The sequence below is a fragment of the Oncorhynchus mykiss genome, chromosome 7 (assembly GCF_013265735.2).
Source record: "Oncorhynchus mykiss isolate Arlee chromosome 7, USDA_OmykA_1.1, whole genome shotgun sequence".
NCBI lineage: Eukaryota > Metazoa > Chordata > Actinopteri > Salmoniformes > Salmonidae > Oncorhynchus > Oncorhynchus mykiss.
Genome location: NC_048571.1, coordinates 21730348 through 21753917, shown reverse-complemented (window position 1 = coordinate 21753917; position 23570 = coordinate 21730348). Strand labels below are relative to the sequence as shown.

General features: G+C 41.5%; 3 protein-coding genes across 10 annotated transcripts in view; 1 reads left to right on the top strand and 2 right to left on the bottom strand.

Annotated features, from left to right (window-relative positions):
• Window positions 1–2392: 2392 nt before the first annotated feature.
• Window positions 2393–4578, bottom strand: LOC100136615 (differentially regulated trout protein 1). Of its 2 annotated transcripts, XM_036981854.1 has the most exons (7): window positions 4561–4578; window positions 4189–4247; window positions 3925–4065; window positions 3446–3614; window positions 3177–3254; window positions 2859–2970; window positions 2393–2614 (listed from the first exon to the last, which is right to left on the bottom strand). In XM_036981854.1, the coding sequence occupies exons 5-7, from the start codon at window positions 3225–3227 to the stop codon at window positions 2511–2513; spliced, it is 267 nt and encodes an 88-aa protein (XP_036837749.1). In that variant the 5' UTR covers window positions 3228–3254; window positions 3446–3614; window positions 3925–4065; window positions 4189–4247; window positions 4561–4578; the 3' UTR covers window positions 2393–2510.
• A 5339-nt stretch (window positions 4579–9917) lies between these two features.
• Window positions 9918–16169, bottom strand: LOC110527502 (ras-related protein M-Ras). 4 transcript variants are annotated; one of them, XM_036982997.1, is made up of 6 exons: window positions 16021–16169; window positions 14311–14522; window positions 13865–14018; window positions 13615–13714; window positions 12342–12421; window positions 9918–11253 (listed from the first exon to the last, which is right to left on the bottom strand). In XM_036982997.1, exons 2-6 carry the CDS (start codon window positions 14501–14503, stop codon window positions 11154–11156), a joined length of 627 nt encoding a protein of 208 aa, XP_036838892.1. In that variant the 5' UTR covers window positions 14504–14522; window positions 16021–16169; the 3' UTR covers window positions 9918–11153. The 4 variants fall into 4 exon arrangements, with proteins under 4 accessions (XP_036838892.1, XP_036838890.1, XP_036838891.1 ...); XM_036982995.1 differs by having other exon boundaries at window positions 13615–14018; XM_036982996.1 differs by lacking the exon at window positions 12342–12421.
• An 825-nt stretch (window positions 16170–16994) lies between these two features.
• LOC110528814 (tyrosine-protein phosphatase non-receptor type 4) overlaps window positions 16995–23570 on the top strand; it is a 39107-nt gene continuing 32531 nt past the window's right edge. For all 4 annotated transcript variants that reach the window (XM_036982993.1, XM_021610949.2, XM_036982992.1 and 1 more), the window contains exons 1-2: window positions 16995–17396; window positions 21793–21947. In XM_036982993.1, the coding sequence (XP_036838888.1) occupies window positions 21810–21947 (138 nt within the window). In that variant the 5' untranslated portion in view covers window positions 16995–17396; window positions 21793–21809. The remainder of the gene's footprint in view (window positions 17397–21792; window positions 21948–23570) is intronic.

Below are 23570 nucleotides of genomic sequence, written 5' to 3'. Positions count from 1 at the left end.
TAGTACATTTTTTGACTGAAATTGGCCAGAACATGGCTGTCTAGCAATGATCAACAACCAACCTGACAGAGCTTTTTTTTCTGGCCATTCCCCTTGAAATTTCAGGAAATTTCAGGAATTTCAGAAAACTTTCAGGTGCCTTGGTGGAAAAGTGGGGTAACATCTCACAGCAATAACTGGCAAATCTGGTGCAGTCCATGAGGAGGAGATGCACTGCAGTACTTAATGCAGCTGGTGGCCACACCAGATACTGACTGTTACTTTTGATTTTGACCCCCCCCCCCCCCCCTTTGTTCAGGGACACATTATTCAATTTCTGTTAGTCACATGTCTGTGGAACTTGTTCAGTTTATGTCTCAGTTGTTGAATCTTGTTATGTTCATACAAATATTTACATATGTTAAGTTTGCTAAAAATAAACACAGTTGACAGTGAGAGGACATTTAGTTTTGTAGTGGTAGTGTCTGCAGTAGTAATGGTGGTACTGTAACTGGTCATAGTTGACAAAGTAGGGTAAAGGAAATGTTAGGATAGCCTGAACGTGCAAAAATTGGTTTGGGGTATCTAGCTTCAACGGTTCAAGAGTTACTGTTGGTGGGTTATTTTATACAAATGTATATAGTTACAGTTTGTCAAAAAGCCATTATAATTTAGGATAGCCTGAACATGTGAAAGTTAGTTTGGTGTATGCAGTTTGAACAGTTAAAGAGTTGCTGTTGGTGAGTTATTATATGCTAAAATAAGACCTTGTTGGGCAGACTCACCAAAGCTACACACCAGCAGCAGGAGAAGCAGAGAAAAACATACAGCTTTCATCTTTCCTTTCTTCAGGAGTCTTTAGATCTGTCGTTCCAACAATAGAAAATAATGCATTATCAAAGACTCCCTTTCTATGGTGGGATTATCCTGTCCAACAATTACAACATGTACTGTAAGTCTATGTAGGTCTACACACTGTAGGTATACCTCTTATTTGCTTTAAATGTGCAGAAACATTCTGAAACCAACCATTTCACAACCCAAGTGGCACAATATCATGAGACAAAGTTATGAAGAGCAATAGATTGTGGAGTAGTTGCTCACCTGATTGTATTTCCTTTGGATGTGTGTTGAGCTCTCTTTTACTTGACTTTCCTCTCCTTCTCCTTTTATACAGCATAATATGCTAATAAAGCTGCTATCTGTGAGTCACTTGTGTGAGATAATGGCAATATTTACTTAGGTTTAGCACAAGTAGTTCCCTTAGCCTACTCTATATACAGTGGCAAGAAAAAGTATGTGAACCCTTTGGGATTACCTGGATTTCTGCATATATTAGTCAGACAATTTGATCTGATGCTCATCTTAGTCACAACAATAGACAAACACAGTCTGCTTAAACTAATAACACACAAACAATTATACGTTTTCATGTCTGTATTGAACACACCGTGTAAACATTCTCAGTGCAGGGTGGAACAAGTATGTGAACCCTTGGATTTAATAACTGGTTGACCCTCCTTTGGCAGGAATAACCTCAACCAAACGTTTTCTGTAGTTGCGGATAAGACCTGCACAAAGGTTAAGAGGAATTTTGGACCATTCCTCTTTACAAAACTGTTTCAGTTCAGTAATATTCTTGGGATGTCTGGTGTGAACTGCTCTCTTGAGGTCATGCCACAGCATTTTAAATCGGATTGTTTATTGCTGCCAAAGGAGGGTCAACCAGTTATTAAATCCAAGAGTCCACATACTTGTTCCACCCTACACTGTGAGTGTTTACACGGTGTGTTCAATAAAGACATGAAAACGTATAATTGTTTGTGTGTTATTAGTTTAAGCAGACTGTGTTTGTCTATTGTTGTGACTAAGATGAGCATCAGATCAAATTGTATGACCAATTTATGCAGAAATCCAGGTAATTCCAAAGGGTTCACATACTTTTTCTTGCCACTGTACTTTTTGAAACAGTTGCTTTCTCATGTCTGTATTCAAATAGTTAAACAAAAGTACTTACTTTCTGAGATGTGTATTTACATTTTAAAAAGTAGTCGATTTCTGAGATCTGTTTTCAAATAGCTTAGAAAAGTAGTCAATTTCCCGGATTTAAAAAAAAAACTTTCCGGAAGCATAGTTAAAACTATAGTTATCCATGGTCTGCTCTGTTCCACATGTGACAGTCGACATTGGGACAGAGTGTGTAATGATACATTTAAGATATCAAACCCTCAACAGAACAACTAAATGTAGTCTATATTTTCTGTGGAGGTATTGGGTAATACATAATATAGGCTGTATATGACTTATCATGTATAAACTGAACTTGCTCAGTGCAGTGCTCATGTTTCAGGCCATCACCTGGCTAATCACATGTTAATGATGTCAAACATAAATAATCAATAAATGCTAACTGTTTGGAGAAAAAGTACAACTTTATTTCTGTTACTTCTTGGCAGTTTCAATCATTTGCATTGATTAATACAATTAATGGACTGTATAGTATACAGTATGGTAGACAGAGGATGTGTCTCTCAGTTGCATTGGTTGGTGGTGCAGCAATAGGCATCAATGTCCTTGTTGCTTCCCAGCAGCAAGCATTCTGACATCTTCATGCATCTCTTGAAGTATGAGATAGCTGTGGAGAGAGAGAAGCGAGCCAGGATAAAACACCAGATACAGAAGACAACAAACCAGCACATTTTCTTGATTGGATAAAGCAAACGTTTTCCTTAGATGTCAATCAAAAGGATCCAATATTTTGTGTTTTCCCGATTGGTTACTGATCCTAGGGTTAAACACAGTAAAGTGCCTAGTGAAGGGGTATATACAGATTAAACTCAGGGAATACTGCCTAGTGAATGGGGATAATAGATACGTACGGAGTGGGGGCTTGAATAAGACCGTGCCGCAGGTGTCATGGTCAACACGGCAGGTCTCCACTGTGTTCCTGCAGCCTTTGCCAACACAACGGTTGCATTTCAGGCCCTCTCCTGGAGAAAACAGAAGAACAGCATCATCTCTGTTGTATTGGAGTGTGTCTGGTTATCCAATGTGTTGACTGGGAGACTGGAGCATAAATAATGGAGATGAGAATAATCTAGCTTTAATCTGGTACATGTGTTTATTTGGCATTGTCCCTGTCAAATAAAGACATGAAATAAGATGAAGACCTTGTTGGGCAGACTCTACACGCCAGCAAAGCTACACGCCAGCAGCAGGAGGAGCAGAGAAAAACATACAGCTTTCATCTTTCCTTTCTTCAGGAGTCTTTCGATCTGTCGTTCCAACAATAGAAAATAATGCCTCTATGTGGTGGGATTATACAATGTTCAACAATTGCAACATGTTATTTTGATTTATTTGAAATGTGCAGGAACATTCTGAAACCAACCATTTCACAAGCCCAGTAGCACAGTATCACGAGACAAAGTTATTAGGTGCTGTAGATAGTAGAGTAGTTGCTCACCTGATTGTGTTTCCTTTAGGTGTATTGAGCTTCCTTTACTCTCCTCTCCTTCTCCTTCTCCTTTTATACAGCACAGTATGCTAATAAAGCTGCTATCTATGAGTCACTTGTGTGAGATTTTGGGCAATGGATTTACTCAGGTTTAGCACAAGCAGTGCCCTTTGTCTCTCTGTAAAAGAATGGAAATTCCCGGATTTCATGAGACAAAGGTTTGCAGTGTCGTGTTCCATACTGGGACATTCCAGGACATTGGGTTAGGAGAATTTCGAAATATTAAAGCGCAACAAAACAACTGACTAGTGTGCGAAGTTTATCTAAGAGGTGGTGTTGGATGATGAATCATTCATATCACATGTAAACAAGTTCATATTATGACATTTAGACATATGTTGAAATCAGGAACAAAAGGTTAAAATATCATTTTGCAATACTGAATGTATTTCATTGCTATTTGAACTGGGCTCCTGCCACACGCATACCAATGATACAGAAGGTGAGTAGAGGCCATGGGTCTTATAAGTTGCAGTTGTTCCAGTTGCAGCAGGTGACTCTCAGACCCTCGGTCACACCAAGCTTCAGGCACTCCATCATCTTGAAGCAGGACTTGTGGAAGGTGTTCTCTGGAGAAATAGAGAGAGAAAGATAGAGAGGGGGGAGAGACATGATGATGACGATACCCACAGGGCACAGACATCAGTTCAACATCTAGTTTTGATTTACATTTGGTTGAGTTGTCAACTTACGTGAATTCAACACGAAATCAACAAGAACTGTCACCGTGTCATTGGATTTAGGTTCAAAGCTGGGTGATAAAAAGAGGAAATGCCCTGACGTTGATGACCTTTTTCCAACCCAATCAGTTTTCTATGTTGATTCAACGTCATCACATAGATTCTTGTGGGGTTAAAATGACATGGGAACAACATTGACTCAACCAGTTTTTGTCCAGCGGGTAATGACTTTCGACTGAGTGATAATCTTGTAGGCCTACCTAGTAAATAGATTTCTGTTGTTTGTGTGTGTATGTCTTTGATGGATTTCTGGTTGGATTAATAAGGCACTGTGGCAGTGATTGTGGGTGTATGCCATGCCGACTGAATGGTGCTCGGACTCACCATAAGGGGAAGGGTAGGTCACTTTGGCACAGGCGTCCAGCTCGGGAGGACAGGTCTCCACAGTCCCCACACAATCACCACTGCCTGGCGTGGCCCGGACACACTTATGGCCCTGCAGGGCCTCACCTGAGAGAGGGGGGAGAGAAAGAGAGAGAGAGAAATAGAGAAACATTAACGAAAACCTGAGTAAACCTTGAAAGTCACTGGCCACAGTCATAGTGTGTAGCCTAGTGCACACTACTGACCTAGAGGGAGGGTTTTTTTTTATTTGAACTTTTGAAAAGAAAAACATTAGGATGGTTCAACATGAAGAGATATTTACCATAGATGACGGCCACCAGGAGCAGGAGACCAAAAGCAAAGACTTTCATGTTTGGATGTGGTTCTAAGAGAACGAACGACACATTTCAACAGTGTAACCTATATAGACACGACAGTTAACATATTGTTCAATACCTTTACAAGTCTTTGTGTCCTAGGCTCAGACAGACGTTTCAAACAGGGTCAAAAAAGTGTGAAGTCAGTGCCCTTTTGTCCATCTTACCTTCTGTACCTCTGCAGGTTTCAGTGTAACTCTCCTTCCTCCGGCCCCTCTTTTATTCAGAAATATGAGACTGATAAACACAATGCTTTGGGAAAAGAACCCGATAAGAAAAGACATGTTCTTTTTAAAGCACGGACACAGGTGCAGTGTCAGACATGAGTACGTACAGTACTGGAATGGGTAGCCTACCACTCAAATGAAAGAATCATTGGGTTTAATATTCCTTAACTGTCATCGGCTGTAATTGTGTTGTAGCTGTGTGATTGCGCTGCGTCGCAGTTACAGGAGCTAAACACACTTTTTCATCTTCCACCTACTTTTCATTTTTTTTAAAGGGTTGAAAAAGGAGGGTGGGGGAGTAAAAAACAAGATGAACTATTTGAAATGAACCTGTAAAGCTTTGAAAATGACAACAAAAACAATGAAAAGAAAAAATGGGGAAATATAAAGAAACATTAGGCCTTCCTAACAAGCCAATGTGGTGGGTAACCTTGAAGAGAAGCCAAACCAAAGGATGAGGAGGCTGTGTAGCTTGCGCTGTGAACCTACCTGATGCTGCAGGTCAGAGATGGGTCCCATTATGTCTGGCGAAAACCAAACACTGCATTCCACAGTAAGAACCTCATACCAACGGTCAAGCATGGAAGGTTGTCGTGTGATGGTTTGGAGATGCTTTGCTGCCTCAGGATCTGGGCGACTTGCCTTAATATAGAAGGAACCATGAATTATTCTCTGTATCAGAGAATTCTACAGGAGAATGTCAGGACATCTGTCTGAAAGCTGAAGCTGAAGCGCAGCTGGGTCATGCAGCAAGACAATGATCCAAAACACACATGAAAATGGCTAAAAAAGTTTTGGAATGACCTAGTCAAAGTCCAGACCTAATCTCAATTGAGATGTTGTGGCAGGACTTGAAACATGCAATCCATGCTTGAAACCCCACAAATGTCACTGAGTTACAGCAGTCCTGCATGGAAAGGTGAAACAAAATTCCTCCACATTGACGTGAGAGACTGATCAACGACTACAGGAAGCTTTTGGTTGGAGTCATTGCAACTAAAGGTGGCACAACCAGTTATTGAGTGTAAGAGGAAATTTACTTTTTCACATTGAGTGTTGGCATTGAGTGTTGCAGACTTACATAACTTTGTTTATGAAATTAATGACATAAGTATATAATTGTTGTGTTATTGGTTTACTCAGGTTCCCTTGATCTAATATTAGGTTTTAGTTGAAGATCTGATAACATTCAGTATCAAAAATGGTCAAAAATAGAAGATTAGAAAGGGGGCAAATGCTTTTTTACAACGTTATACTGACAATATGACAAATAAAATGGGAGTATACTGTACATTTAAAACAGGTTAAAACAATAATGTTCTCACTTTATTCGATCCCAGAAAACTAGAATATAGCCTAGCAAGCAAATATGAAAAATCTGATATATTCTCAATGTAGCAAGGTGGTAAAAGCGCATAGCTGTATTAATTTATATCCACTAGATGGCACTGTCCCTTTACGAGATTCATAAATGAGGTGTGCAAGCAGTTATGGGATTGCGCATGCGCAGTGTGTGAGTGAGAGCAAGCAATTAGACTGGAGAGCTGTTGAAATCCATCGTTGGTCCAACATTACTTTAGGTGGGCAAATCATATATATTTTTTATCTTACTCTTGTACCGGAATATATCATAGTTTGCATAATCTGCAATGTATAAGAGTTTGTTTTGCAATATTGATGCCAGATGGTCATGTTAGCCTGTTGATACTTTCAGATTGACATGGTCATGTTAGCTTCTTTCTCAAGAACTCCTTGACATTATGTTGGCCTATTTAAAGAAGCATGTTAATTATCTACGCTGCTGTTGGTCTTTGTACTGTGTGTCGTGCTCTGCCTTATCCATTGTACTACTCTCTGAGCTGGACCATTTCCCCCTATATTACACTTTTAGAGGTTGATCACAAAGGATCGCATTACTCATCATCAACCCTCTTCACTATGACACACACTTAGTCACAAGCCTAATTTGGATTATTGTGAATTGAACATCACTGGCTAAATTGCAGCATGCTTAGAAAAAGGGCCACATGAATAGGATTTGATATATTCAGAAGATTTTCAGCGTCTAAATCTAAGAAACAACAAATTGATCCATTACATAAACTAGATTTGGCTATTTCAGTGCTTAGCTTTCTGTGGGATACAGTGCCTTCAGAAAGTATTCATAGCCCTTGAAAATGTAAAATGGCTTAAATCTTCATATTTTTTCTACACACAAATCTACACATAATTCCCCATAATGAAAAAGTGAAAACATGTTTTCAGACATTTCTGCACATTTATCGAAAATGAAATACAGAAATATCAAATTTACATAAAATATTCACAGCCCTGATTCAATACAAGTTAGAATCCCTGTTAGCAGCGATTACAGCTGTGAGTCTTTCTGGGTCTCTAAGAGCTTTGCACACCTGGATTGTACAATAGTTGCACATTATTCTTTAAAAAACTCTTCAAGCTCTGTCAAATTGGTTGTTGGTCATTGCTAGACAGTCATTTTCAAGTCTTGCCATAGATTTTCAAGCGGATTTAAGATAAATCTGTAACTAGGCCACTCAGGAACATTCAATGTTGTCTTGGTAACAACTCCAGTGTATATTTGACCTTGTGTTTTAAGTTATTGTCCTGCTGAAAGGTGAACTTGTCTCCCCATGGTCTGTTGGAAAGCACTCAACCAGGTTTTCCTCTAGGATTTTGCCTGTACTTAGCTCTATTATGTTTATTTTTACTCTTAAAAACTCCCTAGTCCTTGCAGAAGACAAACATACCCATAACATGATGCAGCCACCACCATGCTTAAAACATACAGTAACACTTTGTATTCAGGACATAAAGTTAACTTCTTTGCCACATTTTTTTTGCATGTTTAATTTAGTGCCTTAGTGCAAACAGGATGCATGTTTTGGAATATTTTTTATTCTGTACAGGCTTCCTTCTTTTCACTCTGTCATTTCGGTTAGTATCGAGTTAAAAAGGACACGTCTTTGTAGTGGCCAGGGCTGGATCTAGGCTTACGGGTGTGAGATTTGGTTGAGGGGCCCCGTCAACAAGAGGGCAAGATGTTTTAGTAGACCCCCTCTTGACGGCAGAGAGAAAAAAAGTTTTAAAGTTAATTTGCAATTCTACCCATTTTGCCATGAAGCGTACAGAAAATGTTGCCGTTTTCGAGCAAGTTTTCTGTAGTTCCACACATTTTGCCATGGGGTGGAGAGAAAATGTAGCAATTTTATAACACATTTCATGCAATTCTGCTCGTTTTGCCATTTGGCAGAGAGAGGTTTAGTGGTTCTAAAGCACATTTTCTTCAATTCTACCCATTTTGCCATGGGGTGGAGTGTTTTAAATGGAAATTCTGCCACTTTTCAACCTTGTATTCATCATCTTCATCACAGTGTCTACATACAGTGCCTTCAGAAAGTATTTAGACCCCTTGACTCTACACACAAGACCCCATAATGACAAAGCAAAAATGTATTACAAATAAAATCAGAAATGCCTTATTTACACCATCCCTATGGTGAAACATGGTGGTGGCAGCAACATGCTGTGGGGATGTTTTTCAGCGGCGGGGACTGGGAGACTAGTCAGGATCGAGGAAGAGTTGAACAGAGCAAAGTACAGAGAGATTATTAATGAAATCCTGCTCCAGAGCACTCAGGACCTCAGACTGATGCGAAGGTTCGCCTTCCAACAGGACAACAACCCTAAGTGGCTTCGGGACAGGTGTCCTTGAATGGCCCATCTAGAGCCCGGACATGAACCCGATCGAACATCTCTGGAGAGACCTTAAAATAGCTGTGCAGCAATGCTCCCCATCCAACCTGACAGAGCTTGAGAGGATCTGCAGAGAAGAATGGGAGAAACTCCCCAAATACAGGTGTGCCAAGCTTGTAGCATCATACCCAAGAAGACTCAAAGTTGTATTCACTGCCAAAGGGTCTGAATACTTATGTAAATATAATTTTTCCGTTTTTTATGTTAAAGAAATTAGCAAAACATTCTGAAAACCTGTTTTTGCTTATTCATTATGTGGTACTGTGTGTAGATTGATGCAGGGGGGAACTATTTAATAACTTTTAGAATAAGGCTTTAACCTAACAAAATGTGGAAAAAGTCAAGGGGTCTGAATACTTTGCAAAAGCACTGTATGTCAAAACAGCGCGCTTCTAGGATCTGTGGTTAAAAAGATAAGGTCCTAAAAATGGGCCCCTGGGCACATGCCCCAAGTTTAGATAATTGGCCAGGCAAACTTAGTAATCTAAAAATTGTTCGCTGACATGGCTAATTGAGTGACTGTCAGTGACTGGCAAAACAAGAGAAGAACTGCTGATGCACAACCACACTTTTAACTTGCACCTTGTGTATTCTACTATTCTAACTTGCAACAGTAAGTTCAGACCCCGACTGAGTTCCAAAAAAACCCACACATAAGCGACTGCTTATGTCGCTTATGCCTGGAGCCGGCCCTGGTAGTGACTTGGTACTGATACACCATCCAAAGTGTAATAATAACTTCACCGTGCTCAAAGGGATACTCAATGTCTGCTTTTTTCAAGTCCGACTGTAACACAACAAAATGTGGACAAAGTCAAGGGTTGTGAATAGTTTCTGAATGCACTGTATATCCCCCAGAACAAAGGGCGAAATGTACAACCATGCTAAATGTTGTTCCATTCTTGCAGTTACATTTATCTCCACTGGAGGGCACCATCAACTCACTAATATTCACTGAGATTGACAGAGAGAGACAGTCTTCTGTTTCATTATAATTATGGTTTTATCCAGACAAACCAGTTTACCCAGGATGTGTACACATATAATAGAACACAAAATGTATTAACACACATTTATACTTTGCCTACACGTCTTTTGTTCCATCAATTTCTTAGTTAAACTCTGTGCTTTGTGCCTCTCTGGGGTAGCCTTGTACTAATGATAACACAGCAATACATTACTTATATAAAATAAATAGTGAAATAGTAGCAAAGAAATCTAATATTCACATGTAAAAATTTGATTTCATCGTCTAGGATATGTTCACATCCAGGGCACTCACGCACGCACACACACACCACAATAGTGTGTTGAAAGCGTTTTGAGAAGTGCACGACTACATCCAGTGAGCACTGATAAGTCCAAATGGTCACGGTTCATAAGTGTACATTCAAATAAGACATTTGGTGTGTTCAATAAGCTACAATACAGTTCTATGACAGTCTTGTTCAGAGATTATAAAGACGTTCTCCATGTAGAAATTATGGGGCTACACATTGGCTGCCTCCCAGGCTTTAACACAATGTCTGGAGTCCCTTTGCCAGATGCTATCCATTTGGAATCTCTCTTTCTCTCTCTGTGTCTCTTTCCTCACTTTCCCTTCTTCTCTCTGTTGTCTGACAGGCCCACTGATTCCAACACAAACAGACATATCCTCTCCCCTCCTCTCACTCCCCTCTCTAATATACTCCCCCTCACTGGGGAAAGTTCTCAGTTTCCTCCCTCCTTCCAGTGCTTTATTAAATGGCCTCCATCTTAATGATAGGGACTATAACAAGAAAGCTATTTAAAAACAACAAGGACCAAGTTTTAAAGGCCTACCTCTTAGTAAAACGATGTTTGTGTGACCCTGCTACAGTATGTCCTAATTATTTACAGATTATCTTTGTGAGCCCATATGTCCAGTTTCTCTGTCAAAGAGCTTCATTGGTAGATAAAGGCAGTATTGATGCCACTTTATCGCAATGTAGTTGAGTAAGTTAGTGCACATTCCCAGAAGAGCTGTAAATTAATCCACTGGTCCTTTTAGGGCGAGTCAGTCACATCCCGTGTCTGGGAAACTCCTGTGCTGTTGGACCTGACCCTTCCACCTAACTCATGTGCCGGGATAGAGGGTACAAACTGCCTCCTGGAACTCTGTGTAGAGAGTAAACACTCCTAAATGAAATCATCTTCCCCCTGTCCTGTAGGGAGCAGCTGTACAAGTAAAAAACCATCATAGGACAACACAGTGCAGTCGGTGGGAGACAGTGGACCTGTCGGCTCGCCACTTGGTTTTCCTCTTCTTCTTCAGGCTCCTCTCTGGAATCTGTTGCCTGGGTGTGAGTGTGAGAGAGAGAGAGAGAGAGAGAGAGAGAGAGAGAGATAGAGAGAGAGAGAGAGAGAGAGAGAGAGAGAGAGAGAGAGAGAGAGAGAGAGACAGAGAGAGAGACAGAGACAGAGAGACAGCGAGAGAGAGAGAGACAGCGAGAGAGAGAGAGACAGCGAGAGAGACAGAGAGACAGAGAGAGACAGAGAGAGAGAGCGAGAGAGAGCGAGAGAGAGAGAGAGAGAGAGAGAGACAGAGAGAGAGAGAGAGAGACAGAGAGAGAGAGAGACAGAGAGAGAGAGAGAGACAGAGAGAGAGAGAGAGAGAGAGAGACAGAGAGAGAGAGAGAGAGAGACAGAGAGAGAGAGAGAGAGAGACAGAGAAACAGAGAGACAGAGACAGAGACAGAGATACAGCGAGAGAGAGAGAGACAGAGAGAGAGAGAGAGAGTGAAAGAGAGAGAGAGAGAGACAGCGAGAGAGAGAGAGACAGAGAGACAGCGAGAGAGAGAGAGACAGAGAGACAGCGAGAGAGAGAGAGAGAGAGAGAGAGAGACAGAGAGAGAGAGAGAGAGACAGACAGAGACAGACAGAGAGACAGCGAGGGAGAGAGAGAGAGACAGAGAGAGAGAGAGAGAGAGAGAGAGAGAGAGAGAGAGAGAGACAGAGAAACAGAGAGACAGAGACAGAGACAGAGACAGAGACAGAGAGACAGCGAGAGAGAGAGAGAGAGCGAGAGAGAGAGAGACAGAGAGAGAGAGAGAGAGTGAGAGAGAGAGAGAGAGAGAGAGAGAGAGACAGAGAGACAGAGAGACAGAGAGACAGAGACAGAGACAGAGAGACAGCGAGAGAGAGAGAGAGAGAGAGAGAGAGAGAGAGAGAGAGACAGAGACAGAGAGACAGCGAGAGAGAGCGAGAGAGACAGAGAGAGAGAGAGAGAGAGAGAGAGAGAGAGAGACAGAGACAGAGAGACAGCGAGAGAGAGAGAGACAGAGAGAGAGAGAGAGTGAGAGAGAGAGAGAGAGAGAGAGTGGCTCTCATAGCTTTTGTATCAAACAGACAACCCTTCTCTAAATAATCTGTGGCGGTAACATACCTGATTACTCTAACTAACTCGTGGAACGCCTTGTCAACATTCATGGCTGGGTCCTTTGCACTGGTTTCAATGTAAGCTATCTGTAAATTAAAAAGCTCAGAATTGAGTATGGAGATCAAACAATATCTGTAGATTACATACAGTGGCAATACAACGTATGTGAACCCTTTGGAATTACCTGGATTTATGAATAAATTTGACATAAAATTTGATCTGATCTTCATCTAAGTCAGAACAATTGGCAAACACAGTGTGCTTAAATAACAAACAAATTATTGTATTTTCTTTTCTTGTCTATATTGAATACATCATTTAAACACTCACAGTGTAGGTTGGGAAAAGTATGTGAACCCCTAGGCTAATGACTTCTCCAAAAGCTAATTGGAGTCAGGAGTCAGCTAACCTGGAGTCACTGCTGTCCAAAAAAAGTTTGCATAAGTCTAAAGTTTGCAAAAGTGCACCTGGATTTTCAACAGCGCCACTGGCAAAATATTCCATGGACAGATGAAACTACATCGGGAAAAAAGGCACAGCACACCAACATCAAAACCTCATCCCAACTGTAAAGTATGGTGGAGGGAGCATCGTGGTTTGGGGCTGCTTTGCTGCCTCAGGGCCTGGACAGCTTGCTATCATCGACGGAAAAACAAATTCCCAAGTTTAGCAAGTCATCTTGCAGGAGAATATAAGGCTATCTGTCTGCCAATTGAAGCTCTACAGAAGTTGGGTGATGCAACAGGACAACAACCCAAAACACAGAAGTAAATCAACAACAGAATGGTTTCAACAGAAGAAAATGCGCCTTCTGGAATGGCCCACTCAGAGTCCTGACCTCAACCCAATTGAGATGCTGTGGCATGACCTCAAGAGAGCGGTTCACACCAGACATCCCAAGAATATTGCTGAACTGAAACAGTTTTGTAAAGGGGAATGGTTCAAAATTCTTCCTGACCATGTGCAGGTCTGATCCGCAACTACAGAAAATGTTTGGTTGAGGTTATTGCTGCCAAAGCAGGGTCAACCAGTTATTAAATCCAAGGGTTCACATACTTGTTCCACCCTGCACTGTGAATGTTTACACGGTGGGTTCAATAAAGACATTAACATTGTTGGCATGTTGTTCGTTTAAACAGACTGTGTTTGTCTATTGTTGAGACTTAGATGAAGATCAGATCAAATTGTAGGACCAATTTATGCAGAAAACCAGGTAATTCTAAAGGGTTCACATACTTTTTCTTGCCACTGTACATGTAAAGTTCACACATTCACTCACACTGTGTTTACTAGCCATCTCCCTCCCCTGATCACTGGGTATTTTACGTAAGTGCAGCAGATCCACTTTGTTGGCCACAAGAACCATAGGAAAGGATTCCCTAAAAAAAATAAGGAAAATAACAATGAATAAATGAACGAATGGATGGATGGACAGAGTAATAAATGCATGAATGCCTGAATAACGGAAGGCAGGAATGACTGTTGTCCTGGCCACGGCCACCAGTGGGAAGCTAAGTAGTAAATCCCACCGGTCCTTCACCCTGAGGATGAGTTGATGGAAGCGGTCCACATGTTCAAAGCTGGCCTTGTCTGTGACAGAGAACACGATGAGGAACCCGTCCCCGGTCCTCATGTACTGTTCCCTCATAGCACTGAACTCCTCTTGGCCTGCTGTATCCAGAACTGCAGAGACAAGCACGATCAGACAGGTCCCACATATAACATCTACACTGAGAACAGTATTATGAATGATCCTGATTCATAAATATGTGTAACTGTGTGCTGATCCCTCACATCTAACAATGGCAGCACAATAATGCTCTCCTTTTTTTCTCTCCTCATAACAGAACATTCAATCTTGTTCTTCAGTACATTACAAAGGTTATTTCTGGGGGAAACGATATAGTACTTTCGGCTAGGTTAACAGGTTGGGCTTTTTATTTGTCATGTATGTGCTATCTATAAATCCATTTACCGTCCAATATGGCCCACTGGGCATCAATCTCAGTGTGTTTGAGGTAGGAGTCCTCGATGGTGGGGTCGTAATCAGGGACAAAGATCTTCTGAAAGAACTGAATGGTGAGCGCACTCTTCCCCACTCCCCCATCCCCCACCACGACCAGCTTATACGTGGGGAGATTGTCACTGGGAACAGCGCTCGTTGCCATAGTGACAGCTATGCTATACCTGGAACACAGAGGGAAGACGGAAGATGGTGTATGTCTGACTGATGCCATTTAGAATGGGCTTTTTGCCCCTCTCTTGCTCTGGACAAAAATACATGACACAAATCACAAATGAAATGGCACAGGTAATAGTGTGGTAATAGATCAATATACATCTTAAATTAATATTATAAAAGCAGAGATCCTTCTTTTTCACTGCAATGCATAGAAAACACAGTAATTTATCTTCCATCCCTTACATGGTTGCTTACTCACTGGGCCAAAACAGTATCATTCTTATGTTGGAATACCCACTCTTTTTTTCCACTGAAAACATCAAACACTCAAACAAGGCTGAGGTCTGTACTGTAGCAGTCTAGTCCTTGTCTGCTGGATCTTTACTGACGTACTTAAGTCAGGGAATCACCCACCCACACACACACGCCATGAGTAAGGAAACTTAGCCTGCAGCTCCATACAATGACACTGGCCTAACAGGATGAGGTCACACAGAGAGTTCTTCCTTCCTGCAGTCAACAATGGTGGGAAGTGGAGGGTTTCCTTTCTCAGTGGATACTGTAGCCTGCATCGCTGGCCGGAGCCGGAACGGAGCCCAGATGCTTGTGGAACTTACAGGCCCTCCAGAACAATATTTGTAGCCAGAGAATGGGACAAGGGCAGACCAACCAATAACAATTCTCAGTCGAACCTGGGGCCTGAGGAGACCTTATGATCTGATTTGTCCCCCAAAGTGTTCAGAGCAACAACAAAAACACTTTTTTTTTTACATAAAAGGCTGTAAAAAACACCAGGAAATCAGCTCCAAGTGATTTTAATTTAACAAATCTGTTCCCAAGTATTCCCACGCACAATAGAGAGACATGTGATCTTATACAAACGACAGCGAGTTATTAAATTACTGTTTTATATAACATTATAAAACAGTAATTATAACATCATATCTATTTGGGGTCCTTGTGGACAATTTGTAGTCTACAAATGATTTGTAATTATGTTCCAGCCCCCGAACACCAGCTCAAGTACAAATCGTCCCGCGGCTGAATATAGTTGATGATTTAATGCTGTTCTAATCGCACATTATGTAGGCCTACCTACCCAGCACAACCTGTTGATCGAGGACTATGTAGTCTGGGTGATTCCTTATTTCTCAGACACACTTCGCGCACACATACACCTCATTTGTGATCAGTCAGCTCTGTGATTCATAAATCCCCATTCATCTGTGATTCACAAAATCCCATATCCCCACGGAACAGTTTTGTTTTTATAGTGCCAAATTCGATCCCATAATAAAGTTGAACAATTCTTTGCTTAGGCATAACCAGATAAAGTGCGATTCGGTATTGTAAAATGGCTCGCCATACCATATTATTCCAAGGTATAATTGGACTTTCACACACATTTCAGTAGGATACAGCTAGCCGTGACTTTACATCTTAAAACACCAGACATCCCAAAACATCGCAATATGTCGTAGCCGATTAAATAAAATAGCTTACCCCAATATATTTACTGTAAAGTCGCTTGCATGAAGTCACATTTCCTGCCTTCTCATGTTGTAAAGCTGACCTCATTCAGAGCTGTACATTTATATCAAATCCATTTCATATCACAGCTGCTGGAAAGTCCAGCATCTGCCACAAAAATGTAACAGTTACTTTGCGTTGCAACAGCTGATACGATAGGTTTGCTTCACGCGGGAGAAGGGGGGTCAACATTTGTTATTTTAGCCCAAATAATCCCTTATTTTAATGATTATAGGTCCCATTTAGAGTTTGTCGCGCTTAATTTAAGTGCTTCAATTATTGACTTTCAATGTGTTATGGTTTTAACCTGCCATTTTTGGAGGTAAAGTATGACAACATTTGAACAGCATCCCCTTGTTGTAGAAATGGAGCATTCCATAGTGACTCAAATCCAGATGTGACCATGTAAAAATAATTATATTTTCAACCAATGTATAGCCTATTGCTTATTTACAAAGTATCTATAAACTATCTACAAAAACGAATAAAGAACTATTTATTAACAACTTACAAACTCCATATGAATCATTTTAAGTGGGCCTTATTGTTATTGTTACTTACGTGTTACCTAAAAGCGAGCAGTTCTAAATGGGAGTGTACAATAATGGGGATCACTATCAGAGTTTCTGCGTTTCATTTTGAAACTATATACAATAATCCAGTTATTACCATTCATCTCAAAAAGAAGTGGCATGGACATCGAATTGGCCACAAGATGGGAGTATAGGATATTTATTTGCAAAAGTAACTACATGTTTACTAAGCTTTTAATATATCACACACAAACTACATTCATGGAAAAATATTTGAAGTTACCTACAATCTAATAATAATAATAATAGTATTCATATTTCCCCCATTTCTCACAATGTAGGCTGCGCGCGTGCGTGTTGTGAAACCTGCGCCTCAAATGCCACGCCTACTAGTTTGACAGACATCAACCCCCGTTCAAAAAAATGTGTTGTGGAGTTCAAGCCATGTTTCGTTGATGCCCCATGGTTTATGCTTCAGCGATATAAATGATAAACGTCTTCACACGGGGTTGTCTTTGAATTGAACTACAGTTTGGGGACCGCGGAAAGGAAGTTCTGTTTTTTTTGTGTGATCATACCTACCTGCCAGTGCTTGCCTTGCCCGCATTACAATGGTTGCGTCCTGTATTGACGTTTGCCTGGGTCCATCATCGCTGTGGTGCTGAAAATAAACGAACCCGTGCGGCCGTAGCGAGTGCATGCTGCTGCGAACGATGAGTAGGTTTCTGTGGACCTGCAGCGGTTGAATTGCACCACCTCGCCCACTTCTTGATTTTATCCCTCAAAACCTGGACTCTACCGGCGCAGTTTATGAAGGTAACATTAAGCAGCCTGCATAATAATAACGTCATGCCATGGTTAGCTTGCTAGCTTGCATAGCACAGCTGATGTAGCAAGTTAGCTAACTAGCTGCCCATCTATCCAGAGACAGTATAGCTACACCTCTGCGTTAGCTGATGCTAGTCTTAGTGACAGTGACAAGTATGTGATGGCCTGGTGGCTAGCTTTCTAGCTAGCTAACATCAATGTGTTATTTTTCTGTCTCTGTCATATGCCAGTTGACAGGCTTATAGGCTACAGTTAACTAGAATGGAACCGAACAGAATAGAGTGTGCACTTCTAACCTATGTCTGGTTCTGGGAGGGAGTGCAGGCCAGGGGAGAAGGTAGAGGCTAAATATATGTCTGGGTCAATAGATGGATAAACCTCTTTCTTGAATCAGTACACAGAGAGACCCCACTGATTCTGATTACAGGTAGGGCTACACACTGGTTTAGCTGGTTGACATAATGAACTCCACTCAGAATTACGTACAAGTCTTGTTTGTCTGTAATAATGCTGTTATGACACATATTCATGTCGTATTCATGCTGCTGGATGCAAGACCCCGTGCTCGGTTCCTATCACAAGAAACATGGACGCTCTAGTTTAGTGCACCGACTGACTTGATAAAAACACTAGGCTTCTAATCTACCTGCTGTTACAAAGAAAGGCTGAGCGAATAGAGCTTCACAGAAATGGCATCGTCCCTGGAATCTATAGAATCCCCACTGATGTCATCATAATATTCCCTCCCCTGCCTCCTTGCTGACCATAGTGGAATATAGAGGAGCAGCCATTTGCTATCACACAATCTCAACTGTCTCTCTCTCTCTCTCTGATAAAGAGCTGCAGGGCTATAGTGGAGAATGATGAGAAAGGGTGGAAAGAAGAGGAGGATTGTATCCTACCCACACGGCTCCATCTCTCTCCATCTGTCCAAAGCAGCCTCACATTTTTTAGACTGGGCCAGTTATTGTCAAGTGCAACACTCCGTTGCTCGGTTTCATCTGTTTCAGCACACTCCCCCTTCTCCCCAATCAAATCCCATGTACTCCATCACTCTCATTCACTGCACTGTCAAAAAAAGCCTTGCACTTGACAATAACTGGCCCAGTCTAAAAAATGTGTGTGCTGCAGACAACGAAAAAGTGTGTGGTAAATGACAAACACATATGTGCTCATGAAGCTCTAAAACAGGATGAATCACTAGGGGGTCTACACTGTAGTGTCCCTACCTCCACAGTTCGGGGTGGTGAGTTAGTAGCTACACTGCTGCTGGGGCTAAATATCTGAATGAATGAGATGTGTAGCAACAAATGCCAATGGAGCTTTAAGAATGGGAGAGGAGGAAGGAAGGAATCAGGGAGAATGAGAATGGCCTCAAAGGGGGTTCTATCAATGGCAACGCTCTCTACCCTCCAGCTCACAGCCATCGACAACATATTTGTGTTTGTTAGGCTATTCATCATTATGCTCAATTCTGTGTGGACATATGTTGCAAAGGAATGCAGCTGATTTAATTTGCGACCCAGAATCCTTTTCAGAGTGAATCTCTTCTGTCGTGAACAATGTTGTTTAGATTTGTGCCCAGGGTTAAATGGCTTGTTAGCTACTGTTGGCTTTAGCCTCACAATGTTAAGAAGGCTTACTAGGCCACGCACGGAAAAAACTGAGAATAGTGGAAAGAGAGAAAAAAAGAGGGCATACGCTCTCTAGTGTCACGCATGAGTGTGTGATCTGTGATGTATGTGTGGTGCTCCACAGTTGATCTAATGATGGTAGCCCTCCAAATGGCATCCTATTCCCAACATAGTGCACTACTTTTGACCAGAGCCCTATGGTGAATATATGCCATTTGGGACTCAGATGTGGTGACTGAGGTCTGCAGAGTGGAAGATCTGAGAGGAAGGGGAACTCCCTTTGTGTGTGGAACATAACCTACCTGGGTTGTGTTCAGTAGACCACACTATAGCAAAACGTGTTGAAATGAAAATGAGTGTTTGTTATTGGACAAGTCCAAGCAGTCCCTCCTTGTTTTAGTCATTTTTTTTCCTGTTTCATGCCTAATGAACATGACCCTTGTTGTTTGTACTGTATTCTCTTGGGGGGAGAGATGTGTCTGAACTGTACACACAGCATGCTAATCCAGTGCTGGAGTGGGTGGGAGTGTTTCAGGAGCCAAGGTTTAATAAAACGATTATGTCCCTTAGCTGTCATAACAGTTTATTATACACAGATGCTTTGAAGAAGGAATGTAGCCTAAGTACACAATATTTTTCTGCTTTATAACCCATAGTTATACCGTGTCAGATAGGTAATGCTGTCCTGTTGTACTTGCTGTGAAAATACTAAGACAACGGTAGGCCATTATATCACCTGATTGATCTGTAAAGCAATGTGTAGCCTACTTTATTCAGGGGTTAGGTTACTAACTTCGGTCTAGGGCCTAGGAGTTGCATTGGGATTCAAGGTAGCTCCTCTGCATTTGGCATGGTGTCTGTCTGGTCTCTCCACGCAGCTCCAGCAATCCAGAGCTGTGGCTCTATTACTGAAAGGTCACTCAGCCCCAGAGACTCAGCCTATGATTTGAACTCTGTTATGGTGGGTGGTGGTGTTGGCAGGCGAGCCAGGTTGGAAGCGGGTTACACTGACACTGACACACAGTCTATCTGTTCCCATCCCTCAAGTTCATGGTTATTGGATGGACCCACCCCACACTCAAGGCTAGCTGCCATGGCCATTCACTGCCAACTTTGTGTGGTTGTCCTGGATGCTATGGTGATAGAAAGTGCAGTAAACAAACACAGTAAACAAACAATGACAGTGAAGGTCAAAGTAGGTATATATGGATCAGTATGTTTATTAGGATTCTACTGTGACTGTTCCATGTGTTGACATCTGCACACTGGAGGTTATGTTTTTGGACTGCAACTTTGTTCAAACGAGGGCCTACGTTGTAAATAACCTTAGTCTAAACCTGAGACTCATTGGGACATTTGGCTTTTTTCTATTGGTAGGCGTAAACAAAAACGGTCATGTCCTGAATAGACTTGAGTAGATAATAAGGTCTGATTCAGGCCAGGACAGCTCCACTCCCTAGATATTGTTTAGGCCTAGTTTGACCATTTCATTCAAGAATTCAGAACATGGAAAACATAGACAAAGTGCATGTGAACTGTTAAAAACACGTTTAAATAATGGGAAGGATAAACATGATAGAATAATAGCCAGTAGGTTTTGAAGCGTCTGATCCCCCTGATTTAACCTCTTAACTGTGAGAAGTTGGGACCCGTGACAGGGTATTGGCCCATGTGGGAGTTCTGGAGACGGGTCCAGTCTGACAACACCGTACAGCGACTCAGCGTGTCTTTGTGTGTTGCACTGTGACATTCACAGGAACATCATTGTCACTGACAAAAACTCTGCTGCTGGTGTGGCCATTGTTTATTTCGGGACCTTTCTGTGTGCAGTCAATGGATGATGTCATGCAGGAAAAAGGTCAAAGGTGATATAGCCTAGCTTAGTTGTTTTAAAACAATTTCTATGTTTCTGCAGTCACTTTTCTCCCTAAAATTGGATATGATAGTGAAATATGATTTTAATAAGTATTTATCACCCTTCCCCCTGTCATTACAACTTTATAACTCAGAATTAGGCCTAACAGCATCCATCAGAGAGAGAGAGAGAGAGTGTGTGTGGTGTGTGTGTGCATGTGTGTGTCTGTGGGGACTCTGGTGGGGACGTGAAGACTGCTAACCCTCTTGGGGAAGTCCTCTTTAGTGTGTGTAGCTCTCTTCCTCCCAGCAGTAGTGAACTGGGTCATGCCTCACTGAATCCTTTCATTGTACTGCAGCCTGACTGTAAGAGCATGGACCATAAAGGATCAAGGGCCTTGCATCTGACGGGGATCTCTTTCTAGATATTACTAGAATGAAGTATGACATCATCAGCGTCAGTCACAGATTTAAGGAGGAGTGCGTTGTCTTTATTCTTTTTACTTGACTCAATTATGCCGTTGCCAACTGTTTTAAAAAAAATGAAAATGAACAACATTTTGAGAAATGGTATACTGGTGTTGAAGAGGAGGCTAAACATTCTCCATTGCAATTGTTTTATTTAACTAGGCAAGTCAGTTAAGAACAAATTCCCTACCCCGGCCAAACCCTCCCCTAAACCGGATGACGCAAGGCCAATTTTGCACCGCCCTGTGGGACTCCCGATCACGGCCGGTTGTGATATAGCCCGGTATCGAACCAGGGTCTGTAGTGACGCCTCTAGCACTGAGATGCTGTGCCTTAGACCGCTGCGCCACTCTGGAACAATGTAATGTATTTAAATGCAGTATAATATAAGGTCCCTAACCCTTCTGTTTTGTTTCTCTGTGTTGCAGACCCAGTGTGGACAGTAATGACCTCACGCTCCCGGTTGCCAGCTGGCAGTAACGACAATGTCCGAGCATCAGAGCTGGCACAAGACAGGCAGCACACAGAGGTGGTCTGTAATGTTCTTCTGCTGGATAACACAGTTCAAGCCTTCAAAGTTAATGTAAGTACTGTACTATACTACTCCCGGCATCTACACTGACTGTACAGCCATACATCTCACCATAGAAAATGACTGGGTTAGGGCCTTCTCTCTCTTCTCTAGACCAGTTGTCTATCAATAGGCTACACAATAACCAAGTAGGCCTATAAAGATAAATTACTTTGTTTAAAGGGCAATTCTGCCACTTTTCAACCTCATATTCATTACCTCCAGAACCATACTAGTGTCTGCATATGTGAAAACGGCGTGATTCTATGATATGTAGTTAAAAAGATAAGGAATGTCTTTAAAAAAATGCTTCTCTGACATCACAGGGTAGGATTAAAACTAAGAAAAATTTTGATTTATCGAAACCTGCAGTGAATTTCTAGCCAGAGGGAGGGTATTTTCTTGCTCCCCACAAATCTTAGTGTTTAAAAATGTAATCGGGTAGAACTTTTTAACTTAAATATTTTTCTACAAGATGTTTTTCACAAACAGTGCATTCGGAAAGTATTCAGACTAGTGATGCACCGATATGACATTTTTGGCCGATAGCGATATCCAATATTTTCCTTGCCCAAAAAACAATACAGATATTTAAAATTGTAGCTCCCTTTTAAGCATTCTAGTACAGTTAAATAGTTAACACACACACATGGACTCAGCAGTCTAAGGCACTGCATCTCAGTGCAAGAGGCGTCGCTACAGTTCTTGTTCGAATCCAGGCTGTATCACATCCGGCCGTGATTGGGAGTCCCATAGGGCGGTGCACAATTGGCCCAGCGTCGTCCGCGTTTGGCCGGTGTAGGCCGTCATTGTAAATAAGAATTTGTTCTTAACTGACTTGCCTAGTTAAATAAAGGTTACACACACACACCACACTGACCAAAAAGTTACTTTATTGGCATTTATGTATGTCCCCATTACCAGTAAAACATTATCAAAACATATTTATTTCACTTATTTGCTGTGCTGTTTCGTGGTTCATTTGTTAAGTTGTTTCATTCTCAACCAGGATTTCTATGGAACGCCGTTTGGGTCTTTGCGTGTCAAAAAATATAATATTTAACACTACTAGACGTGTCAAATAAGCTTGTTGACCAATCAGGACCTGAATATGACTGCACGTCACCTAATAATTTAACGCGTTCGTACATTTTTTTCTGCGTAGTTATTACACATTGATTACACTATCACTCGTATTTCATATGTCACAACGATTCATATATACGTATGCTATGATGCTGGTAAAGTTGTCTCGCACACCTACAGTGCTGGTCATTTAAAAAAAAGCTAGATAGCTCATGGATGTGAACAATGTTCTTCCCCAAAAACATAGCAAAACGACATCTGTTTCAGTAGCTATAGTTAGCTCGTTAACTATATAGCTAGGTGTCATCATCTAAAATAACCCTAATTTAAAAGAGTTATTATTTGATTAATGGTGGTCGGACCCATCTATGTGAAGCTAGCCACAATAAGGATTAGCCACAATAGTGGACTTTGCTGTTAGCCTTCAAAATAAAAGTATGACAGAATTCTACTATTTGTATTCATTTGCATCACTGTCAATGACATACTTTTATTCTGAAGGCAAACCGCAAATTCCACTATTGTGCCTAATCCGTATTGTGGCTAGCT